At 40.8% G+C, this 12085-nt stretch overlaps 1 protein-coding gene across 1 annotated transcript in view; it reads right to left on the bottom strand.

Annotated features, from left to right (window-relative positions):
• The window catches only part of LOC112912760 (uncharacterized), a 163434-nt gene extending 152251 nt beyond the window's left edge, over positions 1-11183 (bottom strand). The window contains exons 1-4 of the mRNA XM_072722106.1: positions 11163-11183; positions 9355-9704; positions 4463-4577; positions 4132-4305 (exon numbers count right to left, since the gene is read on the bottom strand). Of these exons, the coding sequence (XP_072578207.1) occupies positions 4132-4305; positions 4463-4577; positions 9355-9704; positions 11163-11183 (660 nt within the window). The remainder of the gene's footprint in view (positions 1-4131; positions 4306-4462; positions 4578-9354; positions 9705-11162) is intronic.
• Between the last annotated feature and the right edge of the window lie 902 nt (positions 11184-12085).

Below are 12085 nucleotides of genomic sequence, written 5' to 3'. Positions count from 1 at the left end.
AGGTGACACGAGTCAGTGAAGAACCTAGTCGGGGACACAAGCAAACTGGAGACACAGGCCTCATATAAAGGGACAGCCTCTGCACAGCATACCAAACAGCAACATGGGCTCAAGGTACCAGAAGTCATCTATAAGAAAAGCTCAAAATCCAGAATTCTACATGCGTGTCATAATTTTAAATCTTAGCTCAACTGACAGTGGAAACTAAATATATCCGGGGGCTACGTTTAGTCTATAGCCTACTTGTGTTTTTCTATTTGCTGTGACTGTTTCTAATGGCTGTGCATAAAACAAATACTTGAACATCAAACCTTTCCTAAAGCATCAGGATCATGTTTTACCAACAAATTAGGCCCCACCTTCTAATGAAAATTGCTGTGAAGACTCATAACACCTACTGTCAGAATTTTCCAATGCTTGTTTCAACTACAATCTATTTGTATTTACTTCCCTCAGATTGCTAACCGAACAGGCAAAGAGTTCAGAGGAATGCTGAAGCAAAGTTATTAAAACAATTACCATCTGTATTGTCACTAACTACATGCTGAATGTTTAACACTACTGCCCTGATTATGCCAGGGCCCTATGAATTTGAAAGACATCCTAAGAGAGTCTATCGCACAGCTTCAACTAAAAAGGAAGGTTCATGGATTTCTACTGCTGCTATTGGGAAAACCCTGCTTGTAATAATCAGAATGGTAGCAAAACATGTAAAATCTTTAAAGGGTCAGACTCTACTTATTAAAAGACTACTCATAAAGACTTCCCATCTGGGTGCCAGGGAATGACTGATAGTTGGAGAAAAGGTAACTATTTTTCAGCCAACAAAGATGCCCAATAATTTTCATCTGTAATTCTCATAGACATACAGACAGATGAAAGAGTGGAAGTAGCCAGTATCAAACGTCAGCGCTTGCAGAGATTTAATATTTTTACATCTCTAAATTTGTATACGTATACTTACCCATTCAGTAGTTCTTGGCCAAGAGTTGTATAAGAATCTCAAAAAACTATTTCCAAATCTCTATGTACACGTTATTGGACTTACTCCGTTGAAAGCTTCACGGGACAGTTTTGGCTTGCAGATTCTTTTAAAGTTCCCTAAGTTGACTGTGATTCACCAGCAGAATTCTAGCTGAGAACTAGTGCAGTACACAACCACGTCAGTCTCCTCTTTCACCTATGTGGCCAATTCTCCCTATCGCTTGAGGATTCCGCCAAAAACAGAAATGAATCATTTATCAAACCTGCATTCAATTTCCATGGCTAGAGGTTATAACAAGGACCAGTAAACTCAAAAATGTAACTTCCTTCCATTATTTACACACTCCTTACTTCCCATCAAGACATTCTAGATTTGCAAGCAGAGTTTAGAGTTTTGTCTAAGTGGCTATTGCTGCCAAATACGATACTGTATCAGTTGATTATTTCTTCTTTCCTCTTCTTGGCCACTTTTTTAATAAATAGTTTTATTTACTCATTCATGAGAGACCGAGAGAGAGAGAGAGAGAGAGAGAGAGAGGCAGAGACACAGGCAGAGGGAAAAGCAGGCTCCACTCGAGTAGCCTGATGTGGGACTCGATCCTGGGACCACGGGATCATGCCCTGAGCTCAAGGCATATGCTCAATCGCTGAGCCGCCCAGGTGACCCTCTTCTTGCCCACATAATCAACCATCTGTTCACTGCCAATCTGATTTCCTCAGAGTCCTCCTAGAATTCATCTCTAGACAAGTATAGGGAACCAGTGAGTGTGTTGTAAAGTAAGAATTATTATCCCTGCAAATTGAAGACACCTTGCCTAAACATAAAACCGAAGAAAGACCAACACAATAAAAAAAAAAAAAAAAAAAAACTCTTCTAGTTATTTCCCCTCATTTGACGATTTTCCAAATTGCTCAGCATATTTCTGACTTCTTTCTCCTTTTCCCCTCTTTTGTCCCTCTTAAGTCAAGGCTGATAAAAGATAAACTCCGACCCTGTTAATAAATCGCTTTTTGATCAAATAGGAACTTCTCAACGGCAGCAAGATTTGATACTGTAAAACACATTTGTTTTGTGTCTTAAGAGAGAGCGTGTTTCCAATGCAGATTTTGCTTTCCTCTGTTGTTTGACACTAAATAATAAAACAAACTGGGTCAGAAAAAATTTCTGAAAATAAAGTTTCAGAACACATTCTGTGTTCTCATAAATATTTGCCATAAATACATAAAAGAAAGCTGCATTCTCTAATGCTTCTTCAGAGGTATCATTCTTTAGGGGCAACTGAGTGGCTCAGTCCATTGAGCATCTGACTCTTGGTCTAAACTCACGTGACGATCAGAGTCATAAGATCCAGCCCTGAGCCAGGCTCAGCACAAAGTCTACTTCAGATTCTCACCCTCTTTCTTTCCCTCTGCCCCCACACCACCCCCTGCTTGCACATGCTCGCTCACTTCCTCTAAAATAAATAAAATCTCACGGCTGAGTAATATTCCATTGCGTACATATACCACGGATTACTCAGCAATTAGAAACAAAAAATACCCACCATCTGCTTCAACATGGATGGAACTGGAGGGTATTGTGCTGAGTGTGTAAGTCAATCACAGAAGGACAAACATTATATGGTCTCATTCATTTGGGGAATATAAGAAAGTGAAAGGGAATAAAGGGGAAAGGACAGAAAACGAGTGGAAATATCAGTGAGGGCGACAGAACATGAGAGACTCCTAACTCTGGGAACCAAACAAGGGGTGGTGGAAAGGGAGGTGGGTGGGGGGTTGGGGTGACTGGGTGACGGGCACCAAGGGGGGGGGGCACTTGATGGGACAAGCACAGAGTGCTGTGCTATACGTTGGCAAACTGAACTCCAACTAAAAAAAATAAAATAAAAAACAAAAAGATAAAATAAATAAACAAACCCCGGAATGTGAGCTGAAAAGAAAGAAAGAAAGAAGAAAAAAAAAGAAAGAAAGGAAGAAAGAAAGAAAGAAAGAAAGAAGAAAGAAAGATTAAAAAAAAAGGAAGGAAGGAGGAAGGAAGGAAGGAAGGACGGAAGGTAGGAGGTAGGTAGGAAGGAAGGAGTATTATGGTGAGCCTGGGTGACTCAGTGGGTCAAGCATCTCCCTCTGGTTATGGTCATGATCCCACTCCTGACATCAAGCCCCGTGCATCAGGCTACCTGGCTCAGTGGGAAGGCCTCTTCTTCCGCTACCTCTGCCTTTCCTCCCTACTCATGTTTGCTCTCTCTCATGCTCTCTTTTTCTCAAATAAAATCTTCAAAAATAAAAAGTATTGTTATTTAAAGCAAAAGCTTAGACAATTATTTCAAAATATTTTCATTCAGGAAATGCTTCAGCTTCCAAATATGAAAAATCGACCCTATCTATGGCACGCAACAGTGTTTCTGCAAGGGCAGCCACTGAAGGTAATGCACGTCAAAGAAAGCACAGGGAGACTGGCGAGTGTGGTCATTGCCAGCTCCCCATAGACACCTACCACCCCACTGAGGAACTACACAGGCTGAGCAGGAGCTACTCTCTGGAATGGGAGACCTCACCGTGGCACATGGCTGGCAGAGTGGCTACCAGCACAAGTAGATGCCCCCTGTAGGATGTCATGACCTGATCCCCTTGCTCTCATCTTCTGAACCTTAGGGCCTAGAGCGCCCATGGCCTATTACAACTTGCAGCTTTCTCCTCCCATTTACACTCACCCAAGCTACTCCTCTGGGTCACGGTCTCCTACTTATCCCCAGAAGCATTCATCTCCTAAGCCCCCACACAAGCATTCGGCCTCCATCATCACCACTCTCCACTCTATGCCTTCAATCCTTTCTGGGCTCTGAGAGCACCATCTACTCCCAGGCACTAATGGGAAGATTTTCTTTCTGGGGTGGAAGGGTCGCTAGCAGACAGAAAGTTGCCTTTCTATATGCATTACTTTTCTCTTTCCCTCCCCCTGCCTTGCTTTTGGAGTTGTTTCCATGATGACAGGACCGGATGTATAAAATTCCGTGTCCATGTGTTCATATGTGCCTATGTACATATATATGTACGTATATATATATAAAAAACCTTTTTGAAGCTATATATATATGTATATATATTTAGAACATGAAATACTTTGTCAAAAAAAAAGTTCATCTGTACCTTGTTTTTGGCCTCTATATCTGCTTTGTGTAAAAGCAGCTTCTTTGCTATGGAGACGTTCTCTTCAGAGACCGCATAATGGAGAGCGGTGTTGCCCTCGTTGTCCGTAATATTTGGATCACCACCGTGTTTCAGCACAATAGTTGCACATTCCTCTTCTTGGCATTGTACAGCCTGTCAGCATTACACCAAGAAACAGAATGTAAGTTCTGGGAATTTAAAGGAAACATGCCACAAGTTTCACCAATGAGTTATGTTTAAATGCAACAAATGTTCATTCCAAGTACTTCAATCCAATCAATCTCAGGCAGATATAGCTGTGACCACGCACCTTCATTAGAGGTGTCCTGTTTTCATCATCACGGGGGTTGAGCTGGCATTTCCGGTCTACCAGGAGAAACACCACATCTGCATGGCCACAGGCACAGGCCAAGTGGAGAGCAGTCCTATGATTGTGAAAGGACTTGTCAGGAAATTACAGTATACCCTTTCAAAACATGCAAATTAATTCATGTAATTGTAAATGTTAAATAGTATGTTATTCTCATGACTCCAAAACAAAGATTTAGTTTTCTTTGGAAGAAAGTACAAGATTTATTAGTGATTATTCACCACTCTATTAAAAGAACAGCCTATCTGTTTAGGAAGAGCATGATATCAGGAGGCAGCTCAACCTGGGTTTGATTCCTACTTGAACTCTGTCACTTAACAGTGACCACTTAGCCTTATCGCAATTTCCACATCCACAAAATGAGCATAAAAATAGTCATCTCGGGTCACCTGTCTGGCTCACTCTGAAGAGCATGGGACTCGATCTCAGGAGCCAGGGGTTCGAGGACCCTGTTGGGTATAGAGGTTACCAAACAATAGTAATAATAAATAAAATAAAAGTTATCTCACAATAATTAGTTATCTCACAAGACCTCTTGTCGTGATCCTTAAGCGAGGATCCATGCAAAGTGTTTAGAATACTAGTTCCTAGCACAAGTATTATTGTAACTATTACTACAACTTACAAAGACCCACTACAATTAGGTAAAATGATCCAATTATGCCTACTTTGCAGCTACGTTTAAGGATGAGCAAGAATACTCTATTTATTTCAATGATTCCAAGATGCTCATTTTGTCACCTTTTAATATCTCTGACATTGGAATCCAATTTCTTTTTTTTTTTTTAAACTAATGATTTTTATTTATTTATTTTTTAATTTTTATTTATTTATGATAGTCACAGACAGAGGAAGAGAGAGGCAGAGACACAGGCAGAGGAAGAAGCAGGCTCCATGCACTTGGAGCCCGACGTAGGATTCGATCCCGGGTCTCCAGGATCGCGCCCTGCGCCAAAGGCAGGCGCCAAACCGCTGCGCCACCCAGGGATCCCTGGAATCCAATTTCTAATTCAAAATGTCTTAAAACTATAACTGGAATGATTTTTAAAAATTTCTTCTTGGAGTTAAAAATAGATCTGCCATATGAGCCAACAATTACACTGCTGGGGATTTACCTCAAAGATACAGATGCAATGAAACACAGGGACACTTGCACCCCGATGTTTATAGCAATGTCCACAATAGCCAAACTGTGGAACGAGCCTCGGTGCCCATTAAAAGATGAATGGATAAAGAAGATGTGGTTTATGTATACAATGGAATATTGCTCAGTCATTAGCCACGAGAAATACCCACCATTTATTTGCGTAGACGTGGATGGAACTGGAGGGTATTATGCTGAGTGAAGTAAGTCAATCGGAGAAGGATAAACATTATATGGTCTCATTCATTTGGGGAATATAAAAAATAGGGAAAGGGAATAAAGGGGAAAAGAGAAAAAATGACTGGGAAATATCAGAAAGGGAGACAGAACATGAGAGACTCCTAATTCTTGGAAACGAACTATGGGGTGTGGAAGGGGATGTGGGCGGGGGGTGAGGTGACTGGGTGATGGGCATCAGGGGGGGACTTGATGTGATGAGCACTGAGTGTTATTCTGTATGGTCGCAAATTGAACACCAATAAAAAATAAATTTACATTAAAAAAAGAAAACCCACAAGCCTTTCCTAAGGAATTCACTTCCTCAGAGTCCCTCTTCCCCATTTGAATGTTAACATTTTCTTAAATTTCTTCTGTCAATAAAAGTACCTTTGTATCAAGAAACACACACACACACACACACACACACACACACAAATTTCTTCTTGGTACATAAATAGTGGGGCATCATACAATCTACGGTGTGCCTTAAATGATATAATGACATGTACAGCAGGTCTGTTACACTTCTAGTCATATGCTTGGAATTATATTGTTGAAGAACTAAAATAATTTTTAGTTGAAAGAATTATGGGAATAGAGGACTAAAAGAACAAAATAATTTATTTAAAGTTACCCTTACTTTGATTTTCAAGGAATTTTAAGCCAAAAGAACTCAGGATTCAAAGAAATGGGAACAGCTCATTATGTTTTTTTTTGGGGGGGGGGGCTCATTTTAATTAATAGAAAATGTTTAGATTCATAGAAATCAAGTATTTCCAGTTACCAATATTAGTATTTAATATTATTGAAATGTCAAAGGGTTGGGAAATCTTTTACAATTTCCGATCTTCAGAAATGTTTTCCTTTGACAGGAAGTTCCAAGGAAAAGCTTCACGTGAGATTAAGTCCTAACACTTCCATTTAAAATTTCTCACCTTAGGGGCACCCGGGTGGCTCAGTTGATTGAGTGTCCAACTTTTGGTTTTGGCTCAGGATGATCTCAAGGTCGTAAGATGGAGCCCCACATTAGGCTCCATGCTCAGGGTGGAGTTTGCTTGGGTTCCTCTCTCTCCCTCTGTCCCTCCCCTCTCCCATGACCCTCTCTCTCCTTTTAAAATAAATACATCTTTTAACATTTACAAAATAAAATAAAATCTCTCATCTTAGGATTGCCTGGCTGGCTCAGTCAGTAGAGCATATGTCCTTAAATATCGAGCCCCATGTTGAGTAGAGATATTACTTAAGAATCAAAGCTTTAAAAACTAAGTACATAAAATTTCTCATCTTGCTCATACAGGACAACATGAAGTCTTTTTAAGATTGAAAAGATCCTGAGTAGGGGATCCCTGGGTGGCGCAGCGGTTTAGCGCCTGCCTTTGGCCCAGGGCGCGATCCTGGAGACCCGGGATCGAATCCCACATCAGGCTCCCGGTGCATGGAGCCTGCTTCTCCCTCTGCCTGTGTCTCTGCCTCTCTCTCTCTCTCACTGTGTGCCTATCATAAATAAATAAATTAATTAATTAAAAAAAAAAAAAAAGAAAAGATCCTGAGTAGACTATGTCTGTTACATAACCTGTGTTCAGGTTCTGTTTGAGAAATAAATGGACTGAAAAAATACATAAATACATTTGGAGAGCTCAATAGTTTTTAAAGATTTATCTATCTCTTTGAGAAAGAGAGAATGCATGAGTGTGGTGAAGGGCAGACGGAGAGGGAGACAATCTCAAGCAGCCTCCCCATTGAACATGGAGCCCGACAGGGGGCTCAACCTGTCCTAATATCAATCCTAAGATCCTGACCAGAGCCAAAATCAAGAGTCTGATGCTCAACAAACAGCCACCAAGGCACCAGAAGAGTTCAGTACTTTTAAAGAAAACTTTTGTAAAGTAAACTAATACTTTTGAAATAGCAATAAAAATTTATATTTGCTATTTTTAAATTTTTTTTTCAGAAGAGGGATACAACAAAAATTCTATAAGCTTTCACAATATCATTTATATTTATATTTTTCATTTTCATAAGGATTTAACTAAAACGAAATTATTGTTAATCATTTACTTATTACATGTTATAAAGCTGCACATAATAAAACCATATGTATATATTTAATGTATGCATAATAAAAGCTACAATATGGATAAAAATATTCCCCTTACTTCTGAAGAGGCTAAAAGTTGTCAGAAAATACCAATCCTCGGCCATCAAATTTTTTTTAAATAGAAAGAGGGCACCTATGTGATTCAATCAGTTAGGCATATGCCTTCGGCTCAAGTCATGGACCTGGGGTCCTGGGATCGAGCCCTACGTCATCAGGCTCCCTGTTCCACGGGGTTTCTGCTTGTCCCCCTGCCCCTCACTGCTGCTTGTATGCCTGGTCTCTCTCTCAAATGAATCAATAAAATCTCTTAAAAGTAAGTAAGTAGAAACTATTTTTTGTCTACACAAGATTCATATTCTTACTGTTCTCCTGGATTACTTCATTGATAATAAATCTTTGTTGGAATTTTTATGTATCTTTCCTATAGAAATCACAGATTTAAGAAAATGAAAAATGCACTTAGAATCCAAATGTTCGAAGATAACTAATTTCATATTTTGCACATCTTTTTGGCTAACACAAAACCATTGTCTGCTTTTGTGTTTGCATCATCAAAACAATTTTTCTCTCATTTAATCATCCACTAAAGTACAGCTTTGCATGTGAATGTGTATCAATTATCTTTGCCACATTCAGTGGTCACATGGGAGTCCAGCCTATGGATACACTGCCATTTATTTATGGCCAGTAAGTGGCCATTAAGTGACTTCTTAATACACTGCTATTGTAAATAGTGCTGAGAACAGCATATTGTATATTACTTATTTCTAATTATTTCCTAAAGATATTTTACATCAATAAACTTCATGGCTAAAGCTTATTTTTCAATGTGGTGCTTACCCACCAAACTCTCCGAAAAGTCCAAAACAACTTAAATTTTAAGCAGTAGTATAAGTAACATCATTCCTTATCTTCACAAAGCTTGAGATGGAAAATGGGATTTTATTCCTTTTACTTTATATTTTATTTCATTTATTTGAAATTAAGAACACCAGCAGAGGGAGGGGGAAAGAGAAAAAGCAGACTCCCCACTGAGCAGGGAGCCTCACCAGGGGCTAAGTCCCATGACCCAGAGATCATGACCCTGAGAGGAGGTCAGAAGAGGCCAACTGACTCAGCCATCCAGGGGCCCCTATCTCATTCCTGTAATAACTTCCCTGTAAAACGAAGATATATGTTCTCTTTCTGATAACCATATGTTGTAAATATTTTGCAAGTACATCCTCTTTTATTTTGTTAATATTACTTTCTGATACAGAAGGGTCTTTTATGTGGCTGAATCAACCTCCAGAATTTTTGCTTTTAATGTCATGAGCCCCTCGGCCGCCCGCCCCGCCTCCTCCCGCCCGCCTGCCTCAAAAGCCCTGTTACCTGTTCCTCTTGTCCCTTTCATTTGAGCCGTTTAAACCGAAATACAGTACCCGCTCCACTTTTCTTACATTCCCCGTGACCGCAGCTTTGTGGATTTTTCTAAGATCTTGACTGTCGATGTGGTACCTGGGGCCGGAATCAGTCACAGGTGGCAAGCTGGCCTTCTGAGGCCGGACTTTCAGCGGGCCCCCGCCCAACAACATTGTAAATCTCTTTTGCAGAACGAAGCCAACAGGCTTCAGTGACACAGGTTTCACCGCCTCTAGTGCGATACACTCCCGCGCCAGCAACAAGGCAAGTGCACCTCGCCTCAACGTCCCAGGGACTAAGCCCAACGACTTAGAATCTTCCTACGCAGAACCACGGTAACCTAGCAACGCTGCTAACCGCCAATGCGCCTGCGCACCTCAGAAACTGGCACTCCTGCGCATGCGCACAGAGGGCAGTGGCCAAGGGTGCCCAAAGCATATGTGCGAGGAGGCCCAAGCCTCCCAAATCTCTGCGATCCCCTGTGAACTGGGCTGGCTTCCCTTCAGACGTTGGTGGGAAGGCTGAGCGTTTGGGGACTTTTGCAAAAGCCTCTGGGGTGTGGAAAAGTAGTCTTCCGGGCCCCTGAGTGGCTCAGTAGTTGAGCGTCTGTCTGCCTTTGGCTTCGGTCATGATCCGGGGCGTCCTGGGATCAAGTCTTGCATCGCACACCCCACAGGGAGCCTGCTTCTCCCTCTGCCTGTGTCTCTGCCTCGCTCTGTATCTCTCATTTGAAAATAAATATAATCTTGAAAAAAAATGTATCTCAAAGTAACTTCAAAGAATTGAGAAAGAATAATTCTAACTATAAGAAGTGATTAAAAATGAGACTATAAGCAGCTGATGAATTACACTAATCCCACTAAAAAACAGGCTTCAATAGTTTAGTGATTAATATCAAATATGAATCTTTTCTCCATCCTAAGATGTACCATGATAACTTCATCAAAAATTGTAATTGTGGAAAGAAGACAAGCAGAAAAGTAATTTCTAGAATGAATTTCTAGAAAGTTACTAGAAGATGCTGAAAGACTGTGTAGGAAAGTCTCCCGGCTGATTTGGCCGGGAGAACACTGTGATGCTCCGGGCTCAGAGATGCCAGGCAGGAGGATGCCGAACACCTCAACACTGAGAGGGGCTCTTTTCCTTTAGCCCCGGGGACAGCAGACCCCAAGGAGCCCCAGGAAAGAAAGCCACTGTACTCTGTAATCCACAACCTCTGCTCCCATGACCAAGAGTAACTGCTTTTTCAACCCCTTCACTCAAAAGCGGAGTTTTTTCTCAATCTTGGCATTACTGACACTTTAGGCTGGATGATTTGTTATGGGGGGCCTGTCCTGTCCATTATAGGATGTGTAACAGTGCCCCTGAGGACCCCAAGCGCTGCAAAATCACTTTTCCCCCAACACCCCCTCTTCCACAACATCTGAAAACCACTGTTCTATAGAGAAGCTCAGCAGTCACCAAGCCCTGTCCAGACACAAAGAGCTTCCAATCAGCCTTTTAACACCTCACTATCAGATACAGGCAGATAACCAAGAGTTAACAGACCTCTGACAAAATCAACACCAAGCAAACAGAAACAAAGTTCCAGAGTAAATACACATTGTGGATGAAGCAAGATTTAAAGTAAGAACAAAACCACTCTACTGAGAAGCCATCAACCAGCAGAAATAGCTTCAGGTTAACAGCACAGAATCCACCAGAGTCAGACCACAGGGGTTCAAGGCAAGCTCCACCACCTAACCAGCTGTGTAACTGGAGTCAAATCCATGCCTTACTCTTCTAATCTTCATCCCCATTTTGAAGCGATGAAGATTAGTATGTAACTCTTAGGGTTGCTGGAAGAATTAAACACGGGATTTAGGACTTTGACAAGCACATGGAACCATAGTGAGGAATCGATAAATAAGGGATTTCTTTGGTTTGTTTTAATTATTCTTAAAAACATTTGGTAATGTATCCATGAAGTAACACTGGGATGCTACGGAAAAGGAACAGATACACTCTAGCCCACATACCGCCCACAAGAAAAATAATTGAATTAAAATTATGGCAGGAAATTCTTTAAAAATTAAATAGAGAAATAAAAATAAAAGTTGAGGATCCATCTCAGAAAGCAAAATCTGAGAAAAGAACAAAAAAATAAGGCCTACTAAACCAGAATGATCAACTTGCACCTAAAAGAACTTCCAGAAAGAGCAGAGGGAATAAAATCACTGAGGAAATAAGAACTAAAGAACACAAGTGTCCAAATGGAAAAGGCCCAGGGCATCTACGCACCGCAATAAACGCAACAATAACAGATGTGTATAGACCACCCCCAACACTGACACTAACTGTGCAATTCCTGCCTCAACCCATGTTTGCCTGACTGATTTTCTTAAACAACCTTCAAATCTCATTGAACTAGCTGTGTAATCACTTCTTAAATGAGCCATCCCTAGAATGTAAGCAAATGCTTCCAACCCATGCCCCCTATTATACGCTCTAAGAAGCAATAGCCTGATTTTATCTCGGTTGTAATTTAACACTTATTTAAGTATTATCTGAGTACTGATTTCAAGAGTTGCATGGCTGAGGACCACGATGCCTGCTTTCTGCCATCGTCTGCCCTTCACTGAATACAGTACGATATGCAGTTAAGTACTTTTTATACAAATGGGCTTTATAATAAAATCACTGATTCCTTGGAAATACAGTG

Source organism: Vulpes vulpes, chromosome 9 (genome assembly GCF_048418805.1).
Source record: "Vulpes vulpes isolate BD-2025 chromosome 9, VulVul3, whole genome shotgun sequence".
Lineage (NCBI taxonomy): Eukaryota > Metazoa > Chordata > Mammalia > Carnivora > Canidae > Vulpes > Vulpes vulpes.
Note: the sequence above shows the minus strand (reverse complement) of the source record. Positions and strands in the feature narration are given on the sequence as shown.